The sequence below is a fragment of the Vicugna pacos genome, chromosome 5 (assembly GCF_048564905.1).
Source record: "Vicugna pacos chromosome 5, VicPac4, whole genome shotgun sequence".
In the NCBI taxonomy this organism is placed as follows: Eukaryota; Metazoa; Chordata; class Mammalia; order Artiodactyla; family Camelidae; genus Vicugna; species Vicugna pacos.
This window is the reverse complement of record NC_132991.1, coordinates 3,323,165-3,346,593: the sequence shown is the minus strand read 5'-3', so window position 1 is coordinate 3,346,593 and position 23,429 is coordinate 3,323,165. Positions and strand designations below refer to the sequence as shown.

Here is a 23,429-nt window from a genome sequence, read left to right as displayed (position 1 = left end):
TTTTCTTCTGCTTTTAATGCTTTTGTATTTTCCCAGTTTGAGATAACCAAGCATGTGTCACAAAACAAACACACTGACTAAAAGATTTAAGGCCTTTTATGCACCTGACCTAACCTGATTTTCTCACTGGAGATTTGGAGTCAGAGGCCTGGGGGGCCCCGGGCCTCCCCAGGGGCTGCACACGTCTCCGAAGCCATCAGTTATCTGCTTGTTGAGGGTCAGGAGGGCTGAACTGGTCTGGGGGCCACTGGGGGTATCCTTGGTACCCACTCCAGGCTCAGCCTGCTGACCCTACAGCTGGTGGCTGGCTCCACGCCCCACAACACCCCTCCTCCCAAGAGAATCACACTCGTGGCCCCACAGAGCCTCTGAACAGAGTAGGGGGCTGCCACATGCCCCCCACACAGGCGTGGAGCGGGCCAGGGAGTGATGGCCTCACATACTCTTTGAAAGGAAACTCTTTCTCCCCAGACAGAGAAATTCAGAGCCTAAACAGCACACCGCCGACAGAAACCGTCTGATGCCCAAATGAAGGGCAGTGTCCGCTTTCTCCTGTCCCGTGGTTCCTGCTCTCCCACAGCAGCAGTGCCCGATGGGCTGGGAGGGTGGTCACCCAGCAGTGTCCCTCAGTCCTGGTCCTGGGCCCAGGGAAACCAACCCCGACAGAACCAGGAACCCCCAGGTCACTTTAGGGGCCCGTCTACCAAGTGCTTCTGTGGCTGGAGGTGGGGGTGAGGCTGGCCGCACTCACTTGCTTTATCCCTACAGCCTCCGGGTGGGCACACTTGTCAGACATCCTCTGCAGACAGGCAAACTGAGGCTCAGGAGGTCCTCGGCGAGTCTCCTGGTTATCAGAGCCGTCCACGCCCCATGTGTGTCTGCCAACTGAGCCGGGGTCTCCGGGAGGAGCTGGGACAGGATGCCCATGGAACTGTGCTGCTGTCAGCACAGGGAATGGGTCTCCCCACCTGCCCCGAGCTCGGCCACGCAGGAGCTGGGCAGCCCTGACAGGTAACCCAGGGAACGTCTCTAGCATATGTTTCCTCACTGCAGGATACAGACACCATGCCCTCCGCACGAGGGAGGCCATCCCAGGGACCCCCAGACCAGCCAAGAGGGAAGGAGAGGGGGGCCAGGGGGGAGGGGCACCAGGAGAACACACAAGAGACAGAGAGAGAGGGAGGGAGGGAGGGGAGGAGGGAGGGAGCCGTCAGTCAAACAGAAAATCACAAGTAGCCCCAGAAGCTTAAAAAATTCAAAACAGTAGTTGAAATTCTCCCTACAAGTTTTCAAGTAGTAAGGAAGGCCTGCAGCCTGCTCTCACACAGTTCTTCCAAAAAAGCAGCAAAACAAAATGCAACAAAAAAGGGCCACACACACGGACACATATACAGACACACACGGACACGCCAAGGACAAGAGCCAGCACACACGCAAGGGGATGTGTGTCCAAATGACAGCATGTTAACGATCAGTGTGTCCAGGTGAAGGGGCTAAGGTTCTACTGCTATTTCAACCACTTTGTAGGTCTGCCATTTTTCAAAATAAAAAGTGGGAGGAACCAATTCCTACAAAGAAAACCTCTACCAAATTGTAAAGAACAGACTATCCAACTTTATGCAAACTCTTCTATTAACGCTAAAGAAATGTACGCCCGTCCCACCCCTAACTCATTTCACGAGGTCAACATAACCCTAGTATCAAAATCAAACAAACACATAAGAGGAAAGAAAAATTACAGCCCTTTTCATTCTCAACAGAAAGGCAAAAAGTTGAGAACAAATATCTTATCAAATCAAAAAAAATCTTTTCAAATCAAACACCAGTATATGACACTACGAGCAAGTCAGGATATCCCAGGTACACGAGGACGGTCTCACAGGAGAAGGTCCATATACGAGATTCGTCACATCAACAGGTCACCGATGTCAACAGATGCATAAGGAGTACTTGCTAAAATTTAATTATTCATGATTAAAAAAAAAGTATCCAAAAGAACCTAGAACCTTCCTCGTACGGAAGAGTCGATGCATTTCCTCCAAGACAAGGAACAGGGCAGAGATGCTTGCTCTCAGCTCTCGTGCTAAAATGACAAGGAGTCTGTCTGTCTACCTGTCTGCTGAGCGCCTGTGTGCAGGCCCAGGGCTGAGGCTTCAACTGAAGAACCCTGGCTGTGGGAGGGAGCTGCTTTGCATACCCAGTGCCTGTTGCTGGGGCCTGGAGCGCCCACAGTTAAAGGACAGGGGGTCCCAGAGGTTTGGGGGTGCCACGCACCCTAATGAGCAGTGGCCTCACCAGGCTGCATCCTCCCTGCGCTGAGCCTCCTGGGGCTGTGGCCTCAGGCAGGGAGGGCTCCAGGCCCCAGGTGAGCTCAGCAGATGCGTCAGCCAGTGCCCGTTTCCGAGTGAGCTCAGTGGAAGGGCTTCCGGCGTGTGATCCGGGGTCTCCGGAGGCCAGAATGTGGGGCCTCTCCAAGCCCGCTTCTTGTTTCCTGGCACCAGCCCTCGCTGCCTGACATCAGCCGGCCTGTCTCCGTCTGCATCTGCGGGAGGCGCAGGTGTGCTCAGGAAGCGGAGGAGCTGCCAGGATCCTGAGGCCTCTGGACAGACCCCGAGGGACAGTCCCCAAGGGACAGTTCCCGCCAGGACAATTTCCAGCAGCCCTGCTGGGCCCTGAGCACAGAGGCCCTGGGGCTGCTCACATTCCATGTGACGTGGCCGAGGGGCCCAGCAGTGGGATTCCTCTGAGCACACACCTCCCCATCAATGGTTCTCGGCCCTCCCTTCCCTCCATCCAACTCCCTCCCTGCTCAGGATCAGCCGAACATACACACTTCCCTGGGCCCACCCAGGCGAAGTCCCACCATGCTGCCCGACCCCTGGGTGGCCGTGGGGAAGACAGTCTGGCCCAGGAGAAGGCTCCTGCATGCCCGGCAGAGGGGCCCAGGCCTGTCTGGGGGCTGAGGGCGCCACCTGGGGGAGGCAGCGGGGGCAGCAGTGAGCGGGAAGGGCTGGAGAGGGAGAGCCAGGGCAGGAGGCCACTGGGCCGGGGCCTGGCAAGCCCCAGGCCCTTGTACCGTCACAGGGACCAGCCTGGGTGAAAGGGGGGAGACCCGAGAGGGGCCGTCCTTCCGCGGAGTCCAAACCAGGTGGGATACTGGCCTGGACGGACTCCTGGCCCCTCCAGCACCACACACTCAGGCCTGGAGCTCGAGGCAGGGACACCTAGGCCACATGTGGACAAGGAAGCAGGGGGCCCGGGCCCAGGTCAGCCTGGACACACACACCCCAGGATCCAGCATGTACTAAAGGAGACAGAGTGTTCGGCTCCTAGGAGCTCAGGGACCTGCTTCCCAGGAGAGCAGGCAGGAAGGCCCAGTAGCAGGGGTCCCTGGGCCTGGTGACGGGGGAGGGCAGGGGAGGATGCCAGAGGGTCCGGGTCTAGCGTCCTGCCCTTAGGGAGGGCTGACAGTCTGCCTGGGAACCCCTGGGTATGGGTTGGGGAAGGTACTACGTGAACAGACCAGAGCTCTCTGGGCCATGGGCATTGAGCGGAGGCTGGGCTGTCCTGCAGGGGATAAGCTGGCCCTCGGGTGGGGACACTGGTGCCCGAAGCAGCCAGAGCCGCATCTGAGGAAGTGAGCGGGGACCCAGGCTCAGGGCCTCTGAGGGCTGCAGGCCAGGGCACGTGGTGTGACTCACTGGGCGCCCAGCGGGGCTCAGGGGCCGATGGGGTACAGTCAGCTGACAGGCTCCTACTGGAAAAGGAGGCCTGACTCACAGGAGATCATGGAAAAGAAGGCCGGGCAAGGGAGGCCCTGCCTGGTCGCAACGGCGCCTCTGGGCACCAGAGCACTTTTCCTGAGGCAGTGGACACGCACCCAGCACCGCACCAACAGGCTGCCCACCCTCCTGCTGCGGCAGCAGACGGAACCCAGAACCTGGGGCCTCCCTCGGGCTCAGAGACAGATCATAACCAGTGTGTGAGAGCCAGGGAGGGAGAGAGGGAGCCTAGGCCCAGAGATCAGGGCCCCGGGGCCCTGACTGGAGAACCAACCCCTCCAGGCAAGTCCAGGGGGCTGCAGTCCAGGGTTATCCAACCCCCTTCATCTCCTTCCCCTAGATGCACGGCCATGCCAACAGTCCTACCTGGATATGCATCGCTCCAAGCTCCCCAAGCTGTCCATGGCCTGTCTGTGGGGCTCCTGGTAGGCCTTGCCAGCCGGGAGCCCGGGGTGGAGGGGGGTCTGTGGAGAGTCACACAGTGCTGCTGGCCCTCCACCTGGCACAGCTGACCCTGGGCCCACCCTAGCCTGGGTCCTGGCACCCAGGCCCATGTCTGGGGTTCTTTGTGCGGCCACAGGTCCCTCTGCTGTGCAGGGCCTGAAGGTCTCTGTCTCAGGGGCCCTGGGGAGCGACTCCCCTCTCAGCAACCCTCCAAGCTGTGCTCTCCTGCCCTGACAGCCAAGCCCTCCGTGTGCGCGGCGGGGCCACCACACCGGCCAGGCCCCTCAGTCCACACTGCATACCGGCCTCCTTGCCAAGGAGCGCTGCTCCCCACCCCACCCCCGTCCTGTTCCAGGGACCACCCCTCCCCTCCTCTTTTCCCCGGGACCCTCCCGCCCTGGCCCACCTCTCAACCTTGCCACACAATACAGGGCTGTTTTCCTTTCCTGACCTGTCTCTCACTGGCCTGGCCAGTCTACCCAGGTCCCCAGGGCCAGTGCGAGGCCTGGAGAGATGGAGGACTCAGAGAACAACTAAGGCTCTGAGGTTGGGAATGAAACTGACCCGGGAACACGACGTTCACTCCCTAAAACCCAGACCAAAGGCAGTCGGTGGTGGTCACCCTTATCCACCTAGCCGGTGTCCCGCTGGCACAGAGCGGGGAGGCGGGGAGGGTGGCTTCCAGACTTCCCAGAAACCACAGTTCCTTCCACCCTTAGTGAGAAGGGGTCTCTGAGCTGAAGCAGCAACAGCAAACCATAGGCCCCAAAGGACCTGGGGATGGGCTCCCCGCTGGCTGAGGCCACAGCCTCAGGGTGGGTGTAGCGTGCATGGAGAAGCAGGTTGGGCCTGGGTGTGGACGGCACCACTGGGGCCCGGAAGAGGAGGGCGCCTCAAGGTGGGGCGTGTGTGTATTGCGAAGCAGGACAGAGACCCCGCTGCACGGCCTCCTGTATCCACACCCTCAGTACCCTATGGCCAACCTCGCCTGGGGCCCTGAGGTGGGGATGGGGAGCCACGAGGTGGGGGCCTCACAACTGGGGACACACACATGTCCAAACCTTCTCACAAGGAAGAATGAAAACGTGGCCCAAACTGTCTGGAGGGTTCGCCTAGGGACTGGGGTCTCCAGCCCTCCAAGGTGCTGCCTGGTCCTTCCTGCCAGACAAGAAGGCCTCCCCCTGCACGTCCAGGGCCTCGGTCCCTGAGCAATGGCCTTGGAGGCAAAGACTCCCGCACTGTCCCTGATGTGACAACAATCTTGGTGGGAAACAGGAAGTAAATGTGAAGGCGACAGGCCCCCCAGTGGCACCAGCCGGGCCCCAACATCCTGCTGGTCGCCCAGATCCCTGCGCCCAGGGGAGGAGTCCCAAGCCTGCTAAGGCCCAAGACCCGGGACCCCCCACAGCCATCGGTGACCCCGTGGAAGGGTCTGTCATGAGCCCAGGGTCCCCGAGGCCACCAGAGGTCGGCGCAGGCTCCCAGCACCCTCAGCCTGGCCAGCATGGGCCTCCGGGGACAGACTGGCAGAGAGAACACTGGGGGGCCTGGCACGTGCGGCCTCAGGCCACTGGGGAAGAAGGCAGTCACCCTGAGCATAGACCCACCGGACCCACAGGGGCCGAGGAATTACCGACCAACCTGGGAGGTGGGAAGCCTTAGGAATTTGAGTGCCATACAGGGGAGGGGTCTGTGGCCAGTTAGTCCCCCAAGTGGCCTCAGACCACGGAATGACTATGCTGAACAGGGCAGAAGCTGAACTGGCTGTGCTGGGATTCCCAGGGTCACGGGCCCACACTGAGGCCACTGCAGGGACAAGCATGCATGCAGCTGCCAAGTCTCAGCTCAGCTCCGGGCCAGTGGACTGGAGCCTCTTGGGTGGGGAACACCCACTCCTTCTGCACCCACCCAGCCCCTCTGCCGGACACCCGCCCCAAACTGCACGAAGCACTGTCCTGCACCCTGGACTCCCCCAACGCCTGGACCCACCAAGTCCGAACTTGGCGTTGCCGGTCTCTTCCTGAGACCCCCAGAAACCCCCACCCCAGCCTTCCTGCATTGCCTTCTAGACCATCCTGCCCTGGGCCTTGACAAGTCACCATGCAGATAAAGAGACATGTTGGGAAAGACGTGGAGAAACCTCACGCATTCCTGACAGGAAACTAAAACAGGATGGTGATTGCTTAAAACAATTAGACGTGTAACTACCACCCGATTCAGCAAACCCACTTTCAGACACACACCAAAGGAACGGAGAGTAGAGACTGGATAGGTATTCGTGTGTCCATTCAGAAACACTGCTGACAGTTAACAGGAAGTGAAAGCAACTCAAGCGTCTGCAGAAAAATAAACGAAAAAAGCAAAACGCGGTCTATACACACAATAGCATGTTATTCGCCCTTAAAAAGCACAGAAACCCTTGACACCTGCTACGACATGGGTGAACCTTGAGAACTGTATGCTCGGTGAAATAAACCAGTCATGAAAGGACAAATGCTGTGGGATTCCACTTCTGCGAGGTTCCTGCAGGAGTCAAACTGACAGAGACAGAAAGGAGAACGGTGGCTGTCGTGGTCTTGGGGAGGGGGACAGGGAGCTTTTTAATGGGTCAGAGTTTTAGTTGGAGAAGTTTTGGAGATGGCTGGTGGTGATGGGTGCACAAGGTGAATGTACTTAATGCCACCAAACCACACACACACACACACACACACACACACACACACACACACACAAAGGCTCTCCTATGATGGAGCGTCTGTGACCAGCCTGGAGCTGGGCAAGTGAAACACAGCAGGGGTGGCCCTTCTCTGGGTACATCTACTCCGACAGGGTGGACAGGGTGACAGATGGAGCCCGCCCAGGGTGGGGTACTTCCTCTGCCCTCTAGGGGACCACAGAGAAAATAGTGTGACCTGGCCGAGAACCCCACTTCTGTTTTTGGCTGGACAGAGCAGGGCTGGTAAGCACCTGCCTCCTCTGTGGGGACAGGGTACACAGCCCCTGTCCCCTGCACTCCATGGTGCTGGTGACCCGAACCCACCCCGAGAGGTGGGGCTCTGCTTCTCCCTGTCCTCCCAGCAGACGGGGACTCCCAGAGGCCGGCCAGCAGAGAGGTCAGGAGACCTCAACAACCCCACAAAGCCCAGGGTGACGGGGAAACAACTGGTGGCCCTTTGAGGGCTTCCTGGTCCCAGACTTGTGACAGGAGGTTGGACTGAAGAGATAGTGGGCAGTGTCCTCCCCTCTGGGGCTCAAACTGGAGACCAGGCCAGGCCACGTGCGGCCTCTCCCCGGCAGCTGTGGCCTGTTGGTGCTTATCCTGGGGGGTGGGCACGGGGGGGTGGGGACCCAGTGGTCGTCAGTTCAACAGTGCTAGTTGGGCTTGAGCCAGGCTTGTCTCTGAAAGTCACCACCTACTCTGTGTCAGACCCTCAGCAGGGAGCTGGGACCCACAGGCGGGTCATGGAGGCCTGAGTCTGTCCTGAGGCCCCTGCTGCTGGTGGGACAGGGGCCAGCAGGCCCCTCACCCTCTCCAGCCCTGCAAACACTGCCCATCCGGCAGGCAGGGGCCCGGGGGCTTGGGCAGAGGGCTGCACCCCAGCTCGGGGCCGGGGGTCTGCGGGCCCTTCATGCCCACACCCTGCACCCAGGTTCCCCTGCCGGGGCAGCATGGGACGTCAGGCCCTGGCTGGGGCCCCGGAGGAGTGGAGTCCATGGAGGGGCCTGCGTGTGACTGGTGTGTGCGTGTGGTGTGATGTGTGTACCTCAGGGGACTGTGTCTCTCTGGGGGTCCCACGTACGTGGGTGCCTGGGTGTCTCCTTGAGGTGCTGAGCCCGTGGGGCTGTCTTTGGGCTTCCAGCTCAGCATGTGAGCAGCTCCCGTGGCTGGAGGTCTACAGCCCCTTCCGCAGGCCCGTTCCCAGAGCCCCTCCCACCACGAGCAAGGGCTTCTAGGCCCCACTCTCAGTCCAGCGGCCAGTTTGTAATTAATCTCCTCAGGGAGGCCTGACGGACAACTGGGGAGGGAGGACAGCAGGGGCTGGCCACCTTGAGTGACAGCCTGGTGCGTGCAGAGCACTGGGGATACCTCGAGACCGGGGCCGGCACCCCGCCTACAGTCACCTTTGCCCTCAGCTCAGCAGTGCTCCCAGGAGCCCCCAGTCATCCATGAGGCTACCGCAGGGACGAGCCTGAGGTGGACACAGCTGAGCCAGCATCTCCCCTCCAAAGCCGCAGCCCCTCACCCCAGCTGAGCCTTCTTCCTGTGGGAGAGCTGCTGCCAGGTTCTGGGTGTGCGAGGACAGCCAGGGTGCCAGACCCAGGGAGCGCTGCCAAGGCCATCAGCTGGGGTTCCCTTCCCAGGAGGGCGGCAGGGAGCCCCAGGGTCCAGCTGTCCCAGCAGTCTGGTCTTTCATCGCCGTGGTGGCCGCCTGGCCTTTAGTGCAGGTAGGGGTCTGAGGGCTCGGCTCCAGGCTGCACCCTCAACCCCCACCCCTGGAGTCTGCAAAGACAGCGAATTTTCCATGAATGCACATTTCCGTCCCATCCGGGCCTGCTCTGAAGGGGCAGGGTCGGGGTGGGGGGTGGCCCAGCCACGGAGTGGAAAAATCTCTCAGCTCTTAAAGGGGACTAGCGGGAAGGGGTTTCCAACGGGAGGAAACGTCTCCAAGAGCCCACCCCTCGTGAGGAGGAAGGGGGTTCCTGTTCCAGGATGTTTCTGAGTCACTGCTGGCCCTACAGCGCAAGCTGCTGCCAGGAGTGTGTACGTGTGCCAGGGTGTGTGTGACCGAATGCAGCCTGGGGTCTGCCCTGGGATGCCCCCCACCTCCCACCTTGCCCTCTCCCTGGGGAGGGGGCCAGTGTCCCCGAGGAAGTCCAGCCCCAGCCCAAGGTTCAAGTGTGCAAGTTTAAGACCCATGGCCCCTCCAGAGTCTGCTCCCCCCGGGGGTCTCCTGACACCTGTGGAAACCACAGCTGGGTGTCCTTGGGGCCTGGATGGCCCACGCCTTCCCAGCCAGAACCACCCAGAGGTCCCAGCTGGACCTGAGGCTGAGGGGCGAAGGGCTAGGCCCTCCACAGGCCCACCATCCTGTCCCTACATGAAGCCAAGGCCCAGTCCATCAGAAAACACTCCTGCCTGACCCATGAAGCCAGTCCTGTCCCCCAGGAACGCCTGCCTGACCCCCGGCCACCCACAGTGTGGCCGCAGCATGGAGGCGGTCAGCCAGGCCCTGGGCCCTGGGCTGCTGCAGACGGCCTCGGACAGAGGATGCCATCCCGCCCCACAACTCCCCGGCCACCTCCTGAGCCAGAGCACATACCACTGTTTTGAGGAGAAAGAACTGAAGGTAAATATTTAAAAAACAGTTTTCTGCCCTAGCACTAAATTTTCCACAACGCTGAGCTTCCTTTTTGCCGTACATGGGTCCGACTGGGCTGGCTCTGGGCGACCTCCGACCCTGCCCGCGATGCCGGCTGCATCCCTGCGATGCCCTTCCCTTCGTAAGTCACTGCTCCTGGGGCAGGACAGGCAGCCCACCCGGAGCATCGCCCCCTCCCTGAGGACTGGCTCCAGAAAGACACTGGCCCAGCGCTGCAGCCAGGGGTGTGGGCAGGACAGCTGTGCCCCAGGATGCTGGCTCGTGTCTGCTGCCTGGGCCATGTGACCCTTGGCAGGTCCCCTGACCTCTCTGTGTCTCCGCTTCCCCATCGGTAACAGGAGGAACAGTGGAGCTACCTAACAGCACACCTAGCACAGTGCCTGCCAGCCAGGGCCAAGAGACCAGAGGCTGGCAGAGTGAGTGGGGGTCCAGGGTGCACCCAGACTGGGCAGAGCAAAACGTGTGTCACCAGCGACCCTGACCTGATGTCCCTTGGAGAAAACCAGAGTGTGGCCTGGTCACTAAACAGCAGAGTCCACACCCGAGGGGTCACTGCTCTCACAATGAACCCTGTGAACTGGGGGCCACCAGTGCAACCCAAGGGAGGTGCTGGAAGCCAAGACCTGGGGGCTCTCCCACATCTGGGCAGCCCTGGCAGGGAGGGCCAGGGGCCAGCATCCCACACCAGCGCCCTTCTGCACAGAGTGAGGGCTCAGTCAGGGGCTAAACAAATTTAAAATAACTCAAAGGCCAGTCAAGGCTGGGGTTTTCAGTGCCTCCTCAGCAGGCAGCAGCTGCTGGCCCACAAGGGTCAGGACCTGTGCTGGTGGGCTGTGTGGCTGGCCAGGGCTCAGAGCTGGTGTGGGCTGGGGGAGGCCAGTGACCAAGGGTCACACAGTATCAGGCCACCACCCTCAGGCTCTGCGGGGACCCACAGACCCTCTGAAAGTCTTTGTCTCTGGAAATGACCCGAAACAGCTCACATGATGTGCTGGCTGCCCAGGGGCACTATTCTGCAGGGGGCACCGCCACCCCTGCCCGCCACCCCAGCTCTGACCCACCACAAGCGCTGTGCTAAGTCAGCCCTACCTGCAGCTCCGGGACCACCCCTCCATGCCCGCCACCACCTGGCTGCCTGGTAGGGACTGAAAGGACTTGCTCAGCCTTGCTGGGCCAGCCTGGCCCTCGACCCCAACCACATGGGGTCCCTCAGCCCCTGAGGAGCTGTGCCACTCTCAACTGCTCTGAGCCCAGAGAGGGTCTCCTGGGAAGTGCCAGCGCTGAGGACGGGGCCCGTGGTGTGAGGGCCCAGGGCACCGGCCATCAGCCTCTATTTCTCAAGCACTCTGTGGGCCTGATGGGCAACATGGGGGCCCCACAAGGTGAGAGGGGTCCGAGCTGTGGAGTAGACCGGACGAAGGCCGGCCAGGCCGCCGGGGCCCCCCCACGCAGCCCGGGACCCATGGAGAGTCCTGCCTGGCACCTGCTGAGCCCACTTTTGACCCAGTGCCCGAGGATGGGGGTCCGCTCCCGCGCCGGCTGGGCCCCACACCAGTTCCGTCGCCCGCCTCTGACCCACTTGGCTGAAACCTGACCGCCTCTGACTTGATAAGAACAGTCTTTTCCGCTGGGCATGTCGCCAGCCCAGCTTCCAGGAAAGCAAAGCAACAAACTTCTTCCAGTCCTGGGCTTCCTGACAGCCGGCGCCGGATGGTCTTAAAGCAGGACCTGAGAGGCCCTGAATTTGTGCAGGGTTTGGATGGCGGGCCAACAGGCAGCCTGCTGTCTGGACGTGCCCAAGCAGGATAAGGTGCCCAGACCTGCTTGTCTGCCGACCTGCTCGCCGAGGGCATGGAGGAGGGAGGTCCTGCACCCGAGCTGCAGCCTCTCCTTCAGGACAGAGGCCAGGGGCTACGGGGGCCTGGGGGCAGAGCACCATGGTCAGGGTGTGAGGCTGGACTGGTGAGGCCTGGCCCCCCAGACAGGTGGGAACTGCGCTCTCGTGCTGTAGCCCACCTGCTCCCCAGCTTCGTGCCTTCCTGGGTGGGGCCCCTCCCCAAGGTGACACGGGAAACCTCTAAACTCCTGGGAGACCTTCTCTGCCTTCCCCGGTCCCACCTGCCTTGAGGCACATCAGACCAAGCGGCTTGGCTGTTTCCAGCAGGCTGCCATTCATCCAGCTGGGCCCCCAGGAGGGTGGGTCAGAGGTCACTCGGGGCCTTCTCACAGAATCCCTATACTGCCTTAGGCTGCTGAGAAAGCCTGCCTTTGAATTAGCCACATCACCCTCTACTGCAGGAGGCAGGGTGGCAAGCTTGAACCCGACTCCCAGGGGACCCTGCCTGCCCCTTGTCGCTGGGAAGGGCTTAACAGGAAACCCTGGAGCCAGCCGCAGGCTGGAGTGTGAACTCCAGCCCTGCCACATGTGACCTTGGATGACAAGTTATTTAGTCTCTCGGAGCCTCAGTTTCGTCACCTGCAAAGCGGGGCCCTAGCAGTCAGGTGTAAAGGAAGACCCCAGCTCACCCTGCCCCCAGTACAGTGCACAACCTGTAAGCGGGGTGCATGGAAAAGCGCCTTCCCCAAGCCCTTCCCTCCCCGGCTGTGGTCTGGCTGGAGGACTTCCTCCTGCTGCAGTAGGTTTTCTCGAGACAGTGAACTTGGACCAGGATTCAGAGTAAACCCTGGCCTCACTGCTCCCTGATGATGCAAACACAAAACCCTGATGTTTGCAGGTCCTCGTTTTCCAAGGACACCAGTGCTCCAGGGAGGTAAATATTTACAAGTGAGCCTTTAAAGCCTGTAACTCAGAGAGGAGATGCTCATCCGCTGCCCACGTGTGCCTGTGTTTTCTCCCGGGGGCCCTGGGGCGGCAGAAGCTGCCTCACTCTCAGATGGACGGTGAATTAAGGGCCACTCCTCCCAGACCAGTTGGGGAAGGTGGTCAAGAAGCAAATGCTGCAGATGTGGGCCAGCACCAAGTGGGGCTGGGGGTGGGGACAGGCTGCATTCCAAGACTGCCCTGCCCCCACGCTCCTTTCCAGGAGAAAGCTCTGTCCACAGAGGACCATACAGGGGTGAGTCCTTGGGGTGTGGCTGCAGCTGGGGGACTGGACATCGGGGTGGAGATACAGGAAGTGGCCTCTGGCTCCTAGGCCAGGCTGCGGGGGGGCGACAAGGGCAGGCCTTGCTCTGGGGAAGCCTCGCCCAAATTTCCATCAGGAGGGGAAGGAGGAGCGCATGACCCTAGAGTGGTGGGCTACAGGCTCTAGTTTTGGCTTCAGGAGCCTTTCAACCCAGTCTCACAGGGACTCCAATAAACCAGGGCTGATGGCGTGAGACACCACAGGAGGTTCTGCCTGCTTGTTCGGCTTTTCTGGACTTGGTGGACGCGTGTGGCTGCTGCCCTGGGGGCTGCAGAGGACCCCCGCCAAAGGCCCCGGGCGCGTCCCTGCTGCAGCGAGGGTGGTGGGCCGGCCGGCCGTCTGTCTGCCCACTCAGCCTCCTGGGCCTCTGGCTGGTCCCCCACAGGGGGTCCCAGAGGGGTTCAGAGGTCAGCGGGCACACTCCCCTCCACCCTCTGCGCGTGCACCCGGTGCCGTCAGCTGGAGGGCAGGGACGTGCCCGGCCCCTACCTGTGCAGGCGCCGGTAAACCAAATGCCCAGAGCCACACGCAGTGAAAGGACAACCAAGAGGGCGTGCCCAGCAAGCACATCACACACACGACTTCAGACCAGGATACACACAGATGCCAAGCCTCCTCTCAGGAGGAGCAGTCGGAGACGTGAACAGGCAAGCAGCCGGGAGGAAACCTCAGTGGCCGGAACCACAGAATGGGATGCCTGTCTCCCTCGTCACAGGAAATGCGATAAGACCACAGAGGACCATCTCTCGGCTGCTGGCTTGGCAGAAATGACACCACCTGGCAGGCCAAATGGTGGGGAGCCTCGGGCGTGGCTGGATGGGGGGCTGGCCAGTGGAGCCCGTCCGGAGGGCGCTGGCCACATCCAGCAGGGCTGTGGAAGGACATCCTGGGGAGGGCAGGCCAGCCCCGTCGCTGTCACCTGGTCTGTGAAATGCGCCTCGCGCCTGCTCGCAGAACAAAGCCCAGCAAGAGGGAAGACGTGTCTAGACAAACGGCGTGAAACCCGGCAGTGGATGAATTAAATATGCGTGTCATGGACCAACTCAGATAAATCTCCACAGCCAGGCTGTGTGAAGACAGCCAAGGTGCAGAAGGTCAAGTACGGTCTGATGCAGGTCCTAGAAAGTGCGTAGCACCCGACGGCGCTGTGTGCTGTTTAAGGGCTGCACGTGTCTGCAGTGAAAGCGTAAAAGAGGGTGGGGGAGACACGAGACCAGACAGTGGTGATGGGGAGGGACAGAGGCTATCACCTCGTGAACACTCCACTCCATTCACCTGCGGGTGGGTGACCGCAGCCCAGAGCCAGGGCAGACGGGGCCCCTGGAGGGGAGAGGAGTAAGGCCGTGGGACCTACCTGGCATTTCTGCCCCCCCCTCCCCGAGTTCCTCCTGGCTGTGTCTCAGAGGGACAGGCAGGCAAGCTGCTGCCGACACACACCAGGCACCAGGACCAACACGCACTGTCCTTCCGTGCAGGCTGGCATCACAGGGCCCCTGGATCTGGGCTGCCAGCCAGGCTGGCAGGGGCTTCCGGGACATCCAGGGAGGGAATACTGCAAAGTCCTTTTGTCAAGTGGGCTCAGGCAGGAAGGGGTAGGGGGTCCCTGATGCCACAGCCCAGGGTGGGCAGGAGACCCCAGTGACCGAAGCACAGCACATCCCAGGTCATCATGTTGGAAGGCCAGTGACAGTTGGGGGACATACCAGAAAACTCCCTAGACTTCAGCTGCTGTCAGGGAAGTGCCCTACGGGCCCCTGAGTTGATCAACTCAGAGCAGGGACAGGAGTTGAACTCCTAGCTGGTGCTGAAGGGCTCCTCCCTGTCCCCAGAGGGGATGCCTTGTCGCCCCCCAGAACCAGGCATAATTCTAAGCACTGACCTCTGAGGCAAGCACTGCCAGTGTGCCCATTTTACAGATGGGAAAAAGGCAGAGAAATCACAGAGCCTGCTGGTGGCAGAACCAGGATCCCCACCCTTGCTCAGCTGCCACCCTTGGAACAGATGCAGGGTCCCCTGGCTCTGAGGTGGGGCCTGGCTGCCTGCTGCTCCTGCTCCTTCCTCTGCTTTGGGCTGTCTTCTCCCAGACCCACTTCCCCTCTCCTGGGCTGCCCACGGACAACCTCTGTCCTTCCTCGTCTTGGGGGGGCAAAGAGAAGCTTCTGGAGCTGACTACGCACTGAGTCCTCCCACAAAGCAGGTCAGGAGAATGAGGCTCAGAGAGTTCCCAGTGTGTCCAGGTGGGGAGCAGGCCCAGGGCTGGAACCCAGACTGGCCTGACTCGAGGGTTTAAATGTCCACTCCTGTGCGCCGGGGCGACTGCAACCTCTGAGGAGGGTCCTGCCTGCAGGGACTGGGGTCCCTCAAGGCCAATGACGCCCTTCAACTCTACAGCTTCATAAACAATCAGCTCCAGAGTTTTCATTTCTCTAGTTACCATCTTTCTAGGCAACTGGTGATCTGCTCTGACTCTTATCCCATGCTGGGCCATGTTCACAGGTGGCCAGGTGTTTTCCCCCGAAGCCCCAGGCCCCAGGCCCCATCCTCTTCCCTCGTGTGGGGTTGTGGGAAGCTGCGGACAGCGCACTGCACAGATGAGGACCGGCGCCCCTTCCCGCATCGCAGAATTCTGAGGAGTTCTGTGTGGACACGGCTCCAATAAGATGTGGACACAATCTGGGGCTAGAAAGACCACAAGATCAGAGAAAGTCACAGGTAAGAGGCCCCTGGTTCCTCTACAGAACCCAATGACAAGTTCCATGTCCCCATTTTAGAGATGGGAAACTGAGGCTCAGGTCCTCTGTGTCCCGAAGACCCACTGACCCCAGACCCAAGGTGAGAGAGGCTGCCCAGGGACTCCCCGCTCCTCCTCTGGCTCCCAGCTGGGCCTGCCATGGCCTCGTGGACCTTAGGTGTGTCAGTCCCTGCCCTGCAGGTGGACCTTCACAAGCCGAGGCTCCAGGCCCACAGCCGGGGTGGGGGCTCTGCGCATCCCCAGCAAATCCCCAGCATCCACAGGACTGGCAGGGATCCCGGCCGAGGCAGTCAGTGGTGGGGGAGAGCAGGGCTGTCCTGGCTGGTTTCTGCTGCCCCGGCAAGGAAAATGGCCCCAGGCCCACACCAAGGCTGGGGCAGGATGTGTGCGGTCTCCAGCAGTTGGACGGCCTCTCCCTTGACCACCCCGCGACCCTGTCGCCCTCCAACAGTGTCCACCCTGGGGCAGGCAATCTGGGAGCAGCAGTTTAACTCTCTGGGGTGTGAGTATGCCTGTGCAACGCTTTTCCAAAATAACCAGCCCTGTAGGCGGGGGACTTGGGACAATGCCATACCCGGAAGGGGACGTTTTACCCAGGGAGGAACAGAGGGCCACAAGTACCATAGCCAGGCAGTGACAGGCCTGCCAACGAGGGCAGACTGGACACCAATGCCTGGGCCTCTGGGAGGGCCCCCTTCCATGCACACTGCCTGCCTGTCCCCATGGCCCTCTTCTGTTACCATCTGTCCCAGCAACTGGCCGTGGGTCTCAGATGATGAAGTAACTGTGGTTCCTGCCCAAACTCCCACTGGTCCTGCAAAACCTTGTGCAGAGGTGCCTCCTCCCAGCCCCTCGGGCGCTGCAGGTCATACCTTCTGCGGTCATCACTCACAGGCCTATTTTTGTGACTGGGACAGCATCTCACTCCCGGGGCCCCTGCCACGCTTACGACCTTTTTTCTGCATAACACCCCCCCAAAAACAGACAGCAAAAACGGAACAGAAAGAGAAAGAGCCAACTGAGTTCCCTGGAAGAGGCGAGAACAAGAGTCCCTGCACACACGGCTGCCACCTGCAAGTGCTGGAAGCGAGGCCAGGATGTGGGCGCAGGAAGAGGCCGGGCATCCATGGCTGTAAGTCGCTGCGGGGCAGACGGGCTCAGAACCCATCTGGGCGGGAGGGCCTGCGCCCCCTCCCGCATACCAGCTGAACCTCGTCCTGGCCTGAATCCCATCACCCCTCTGGCAGGGCCAGGTGGCGGGGCTGGTGGCTGCAGGCCCAGGACCACCCGAGAAGGACCCAGTCACTGAGGGGGCCCCCATGCGCTGTGGCAGGTCTCAGCTGCCAGCAGCATGGTGTCGCCAGAACTGGGAGGACGTGGCCTGATTCCTGTCTCACTACCGTATTGGTGCTGGCCACCAGATGTTCCCCAGTAAACCGAGGAAGCTGCCCATGTCTGCCCAGGGATGCGGAAACTGGGGCTCTGCCGCTGGCTGGGCGGACCCGATGGCAGCGGTGCCATCAGATCAGTCTTCCCAGCTGGGGGCGCTGGGGTGAGGGCAGGACACTCAGGCCTGGGACAGACAGGGTCGGAATGCCACCTCCATACCTCTTCTGGGCCTTGACTCTCATGTAAGTAAGGTGGGGACAGTTGTCACATGCTTGCTTGGCGTGGGGGGATGTGAGGGGACAGGATGACCCATTCCAAGTTCCTGCTGACTGCTCAGGGGACAAGGGCCAGCCTCCTGTCTGCACCTCCTCCTCCCTGCACCCTGGCCCCCCTGGGACTCGGGCCCCCATCTCCCCTCTCCTTCGGACCCCAGATGGCAGAGCAGCACCCCACTCTGGGCAGTCTGGCATTTCAGTCTCTGTGACCAGAAGGGCAGGCATCTGGGGTGACTGGGCCCAGCCCTCCACAAAGTGATGCCCCCACCAAGGGTGTACTTGTCAGGTGGGACTTTTCAATTAAAAACCACAGATAGATGCAGTTTGCTCCCCTAAGAAAGTAAACTCTAAACCCAGGATAATATTTAGCACCAACGAGACGGGCACTCTAATACCACATGTGGTGACAAAGTCAGGTGCAGGCTTTCTGAAAAGTAATCTGACATCTACACTGACAGCACATCGACATTCAGACCATTCAACTCAAAAATTCCACTCCTGGGGACTTCCAAACGAGATCGGGGCTATGCAAAATACTTAGACACAAGGATGCCCACTGCGGCACGACTTACAGGAGCCAGAGATGGGACACCTGCACCTTCAACAACAGAGAACCAACTCTAGGGCACCCAGGGGTGAGCCGCCTGCAGCCACTAGGTTATGAAGTTTTCATTGACACGGAGTAACATCTGGGGAGAATTTACGTCGTGGTTCCAGTTATAATGAAAAAAAAAGGTATGCATGGAAAATACAGCGACTTTCCTTCTGTCTTCTTAATTTCCTCCCAATTATCTACTGCAATCACTACTTTAAAACAGTAACAAAAGGGGGGTGGAATGTGGAAGAAAAAGACTCAGGGCCTCTTCAGGATGACCAAGCCAGGCCCCCACTGGCCACCCGCCACTCTCCAAGGGCAGCAGCCAAACCCCTCAGTCCTCCTACTGAGAAAGAAACCCCAACTGACTCCACAAAGGCCAGGGGCTCTCGTGGCCCCTGGGCTCCGGGGCTGGGGGCTGGGGGCAGACAGGCCCCAGCACTGAGTCCAGCTCACGTGGCAATGCCTCCAGTTTTACAAGAAAGCCCTGGTCTTGCAAATCCTGCAGTACTTTAAAGGCATGAGTCGTGGGGCACGATCATTTCACAACCAGGGTACCATTTAAAACGATCACCGGTAAGTCACTTGAAAGTTTGTCTTCTCATGCGTTTGCTTAAAAAGGTTTTTTTTTTAATTTCTTTTTTTTTTAAAGAAAATCTAACTGTGCACTTTTTGACCTTACATTCCCTTCATCTCAACCCATGACTGGGTGGTTCAGGCCATGATGACATGCCAACCAGGCCCCTCAGGTGACCAGGCCCTGTTCTCTGGTCCCTGTCACGTGCTCTGGGTAACACCTGCCCCACTGCAGGCAAGTGAGGTTTTGTCCCTTGATTGCACGTAAGAAAGTGATCGTGAAGGCAAGGTGCAAATAGTCCAGTGCCTTAGAAATGCTCCAATCAAACCTGGCTGGGCCCACCGAGGAGCCCCCGAGGTTCTCTGGGACGGGCACTGGCCTCCAGGTTAACTCCTTGAACCTGACTCAGCAGAGGATGCTTCGGGGAAGGGTGGGCAGAGTGCAGCTCCTGGAGAGGCTGCGGGACCAGGAGGTGAACGTTCTCGTTGGTGCCTAATTTGGCAGCACCCACTCGGCCTCTGGCCAGTGCTGACATGCTGCAGACTGGCCAGGATGGCAGATGGAGAGTAGCCAAGGGCACCTAAGGCCACAGGGCACTGCCAGGGAAGGCTTCCTGGAGGAAGGGACAGCAGAGCTGAGGCTGAAGGGAGAGGAACAGCGAGCAGAGCAGCGGCAGGAGAGGAGGGTGCTCCAGGTGGAGGGTGCTCCAGGTGGAGGGTGGCTCGGGCTCAGGTGCCAGCACCAGCAGCTTTCTGAAACCAGAGAGGACTCTGGGATGGCGGGGGAGGGTGTGTGACCAGAGCAAGGCTGCAGGACTGAGCGGGCACATGGCAGTGATGCTAGGACTCCTTCCTCCTGCAAGGAAGCTCAGCCTCTGCTGGGTCACTTCAAGGATGCTGGCAGCCCCTGGGGGGCCCCACTGCAGAGAAGACCCCATGAAGGTAGCCCAAATAAAGTCTATATGATTTTGAGAACATTTCCAGGGCAACCCAGGCAAGACCCTGAACGTATCCCCTCTTCTGTCTTCCTCAGGCCAACAGGAAGAGGCAGGAGGGACATTCTGGCCTGAGGTGACATGGAGCATGGGGTGCTGAGAACCAACCACAGTGGCCCTTGGTAGCAGCGGGCCTCCTGCCTGCAGCCCGTGGACAGCCACCCTTCTGAGGCCTGTCCTTCCTGGGGGCCTCACAAGCACCCCTGGCTGATGCCAGCAGGTGTGGACACAGGACCACAGAGGGACGTGCCAACGCTTAGCGGGCACACCTGTTCTCTCTTCCCAGTCAGGAAGCACTAGCAGATGCTCGGAATTCCAAACCAGCCAGGCGGTGAAAACCCGTCCATCTCCACTTGTCACCTCGACGCATGCCCAGCTCAGAGCCACCTGGGCTGGCGCCGCGTGATGAGGAGGCGCGGGAGCCGTGAAAACCTCACTTCCCCGCACTGCACCGCCAGGCCCACCTCCCGCAGGCCCCTGATGCTGCAGACACTGGCACCAGGAACCAGGAGAGGCTGGGTGGAGAGATTCTAGAAGCAAAACTAACAGCAGGAGGCACTCGTCCAACCTCCACAAGGCGCTTGGCCCTGGAGAGCCAGACAGGAGGAGGAAAGAACTCTCGCCTAGGTCAGGTTCTGAGTGCCCTGTCCCCCACTCAGTTCACCAGCTAGGTGGTCACTCCCACACCTCAGGGCCATGGGGGGGACGGGAGGGAGGGTGAGAGTGACACATGAGGCTCCCCAAACCAGGCACCAGCCACCACCACGCATCCCGTGGAGGCTGTGCACTGCCACTACCCTGCCGGGTGCTGTCCTCAGGCAGATGGGAGAGCTGCCTCTTGATCCCCCAGCACCCCAGCCCAGCCCAGGGGAGGGGAGCACTCAGCAGGTAACTTGTAAAGGCACAAAGCCAAGACTGCCCCAGCCTCTCCAAAAAGCTCATTAAAGAAGCAACCTACCCAGCGCTTGGACCAGAAACAAAGGGAGAGGTGGGTGACACTGACGGACAGCATGGCTCCATCATCTGCCTGGTGGCACAGTCCCCTCCCTCGAGCAGAGCAGCCGGCAGAGGGCGGGCCTCCTGAGGACCCTGGAGACCCCTCCTCCACTGCTGCCCGCTGCTGAGCTCAGCAACTCTCAGGCCAGGCCCAGGTGGCAGCCCACCGTGGCAGGAGGCAGCTGCCGGCTGACCAGCTGTGTCTTCCATCCCTGCTACACAAGCCCACGTGGAGGAGGGGGCACCGGGGCCTCCCTCCTGCAGCACCTGGGGATCCCCTCTACTTCCCTACATCCTGCAGGCAGAGGTGCCCACCTGGGCCTATGTGGGTTGGTCAGCACCCAGTTCCAGGAACCAATAGCTCTGGTGAGCACAAGGATGGATGGGCAGGTGACTGCAAATGCACAAGCCCAGCTCGCTCCAGCACAGAGTGGCTAGACCTCGGAAGCAGGGGCGTGGGGGGGGGGGGCGACACCCCCCCAGCTGTGTGAGGCAGACCCAGGCCTGGCAGGAGACAATGCTTCAAGGGCCCTGAACAGGCCGACTGGTAACCGATGTAGCCTTAAGGGAACTAGAACATCACCTCTCAGGCTGGTAGCTGCTGTTGGTGGGGGGAGCGGAGCAGCCAAAGGAAAGTGGGACGACTCCTCCACTTCCACTACTTGAGGGCCTGAATTTCCCCATACTCTGGGAAAGAGCACAGGAGAAGGACTGAAGGGCTGAACAGAGAGAGCTCGGAGAAGGCCAGGTCCCCAACCTTCACCCCCCCAAAAGCACCGAGACCCTGCACCATCGATGCAAGAGCGCTGACAAACAGGGCTACCTGGCTCACACAAGCTCCTCCATGCCCACCCTGTGGGTGAACGTAGTCTTCGGGCAAATACGGAAGATACACAAAAGGCAGGGAAGAAAGACCTCCCTCCTGACCCATCCCAGCCCAGACAGTCTGCGGAGGAGGCCTCACAGGGCACCAGTACCAACAGGAGAAAAAGCATCCCAACTTTAACCGCTGGAAACTCAGCCGTGGGTGGCGGGGTGTTCTGGCTACAAAGTCGCTTCCCAGGAGAGCTGTGACCCCACAGATCAGCCCTGCGCCGCCAACCTCCACAGAAATGGGGTCCCCAGGGAAGGCATCTGGCGACAGAGGTGCCCCCGGCCAGCTCGGCTCCCCCGCACCCGCCGCTGGCCCGCTTCTGGTCCCCGTTCACAGCCAGCTCGCAGAAGCCGGCAGCCCGGCCTCCTTCCCGGCCCGGCCCCAGGTGACACCCGGGCCTTTGTTCTACCTGCACACACTCGGGCAAGGCAGAGCCAACCCCCTTCCCCGGCAGCTCCTCCCCATTCCTCTCCAGGCAGGCTGGCGGGTCGGGGGGTGGGTGGCTCACAGGTACAGGGGAAAATCCACTTCACCTCCCTCGCTTCTGCTTTGGGCTGGAAAGCGGCGCTCGAAAGCAAAGACTCCAGGTGCGCTACACAAACACAGAAACCTGCCTTCCTGCCCGACGACACAGGCCAGCCTGGACCCACAACTGGGGCACGACAGGAGACCGCCCGCGGGCAGGGGGCGGTGAACGCGGGCAGCCCAGGTGCTGTGCAGCCCGGCGGCGGCTGCTGGGGCAGAGGAAAGAGGCGCCGAGGAGGAGGTAAGGTGGAATGGGAGCGCAGCAGACGAACTGGGGGCTTCGGGCGCCCCGAGATCAGGAGGGGATCCAGACGGGTGGCGGCGAGCAGGGACCCTTCAGAGGGCAGGGAAGGTAGGGCGGGCCCAGGAAAGCCCTGCAGGGGCCTGGACCGGGGGAGCGGCCGCGAGCCGGCACCCCGCCGCCCCGGCCCGACGGCGGGTGCTCACCTGGGCGTGCGCAGCGCGGCAGGATCGCGGCGGTCTAGCACGCCGGGCACGCAGTTGGTGAGCTCGGTCCAGTCGGCGTGCAGCCCGCAGCTCCAGCCCGTGGAGAAGCGGGAGAAAAGCCAGGTCTCGCGGCGGTTGGGCCGGTAGCAGGTGCACTTTTTCTGGCCGGGCCGGCAGTCGCAGGGCACCTCGAGGCGCACGTTCTGCACGAGGTGGCGGCCGAAGGTGGTGCCGCCCGTCTTCTGGATGTGCAGGAAGACGATCACGTCGTCGCCCTTCATGTCGAAGCGCAGCGAGCGCTCCAGCTCGCGCACCGGGAAGTAGTACTTCTTCTCGTAGTGCGGGTCGGGCGTGGGGAAGAGGTCCAGGTCGTCGGGCGGCGCGCGGCCGCCGGGCGCGCCCAGGCTCAGCCCCGGGCCCGCGTACTGGTAAAGGATGAGCATGAAGCACGCCGAGCCCGCCACCACCAGCACGAACTTGCTGGCGCGCTCAACCATGGTCCTGCCGCCGGCGCGCCGCCGCCGCATGTGTCACCATCGCCGGCGGCCCGGGCGCGGGGCGCAGGGCCTGGAGGGCGGGGGGCGCGGGCGCAGCTGCCTCTGCTGCCGCCGCCACCCGCGCTCCGGCCCGGCCCGGCCCGGCTACTCGGCGCCCAGGCCGCCCGCTGCGGCGCGGGCCTCGGCCCTGCGCGGCCCCATGGCAGCTCTCCGCCCGGCCCCGGCTCCGCAGCCCGTCCCCGGCCCGGCTCGGCTCTGGCTCGGCTCCGGCCCGGCTCCGGCCCGCGCCCCCTGCGGCCCCGCGCCCGCCGCACCGTTCCGCTCCGCGCCGCGCCGAGAACGCTCTGCGCCGCCCCGCGCGCCGCCGCGTCTCCGCAGTCCGCCGCCGCCCCGCCCCGGCCCGCCCCCGGCCCGCCCCCGCCGCGCCTCTTGCTGTCGCCGCCCGCGCCGATCCTCGGCCCCGCCCCCGGAGCCGCGGGGCTACAGGCCAGGTCTGGGCTCCGGGACGCGGGTCTCCGGCCGCGGCGAGGCCGCACCGAGGCGGGAGGCGAGGATGGGGAACTGATCTCCGTCTGCAGAAGCGTGGGGACCGACTGGGGAAACGCGTAGCGGGGCGCGGAGAGCCCTTCTGGGCTGCAGGGGGCTCGCGGCAGGGGGTGACTCTGGGGCCTGGGTCCCCCTCCCGGCTTCTCCCGAGAAACAGCCCACACGCTGCACGCGAAGCGCTCAGAAGTTTCACACGCGGGAGGACGGGG

At 61.6% G+C, this 23,429-nt stretch overlaps 1 protein-coding gene across 1 annotated transcript in view; it reads right to left on the bottom strand.

Moving 5' to 3' along the window:
* The window catches only part of HS6ST1 (heparan sulfate 6-O-sulfotransferase 1), a 39,764-nt gene extending 16,714 nt beyond the window's left edge, over nt 1-23,050 (bottom strand). The window contains exon 1 of the mRNA XM_072960772.1: nt 22,178-23,050. Coding sequence (XP_072816873.1) covers nt 22,178-22,704 — 527 coding nt within the window. The 5' untranslated portion in view covers nt 22,705-23,050. The remainder of the gene's footprint in view (nt 1-22,177) is intronic.
* Nucleotides 23,051-23,429: the final 379 nt, after the last annotated feature.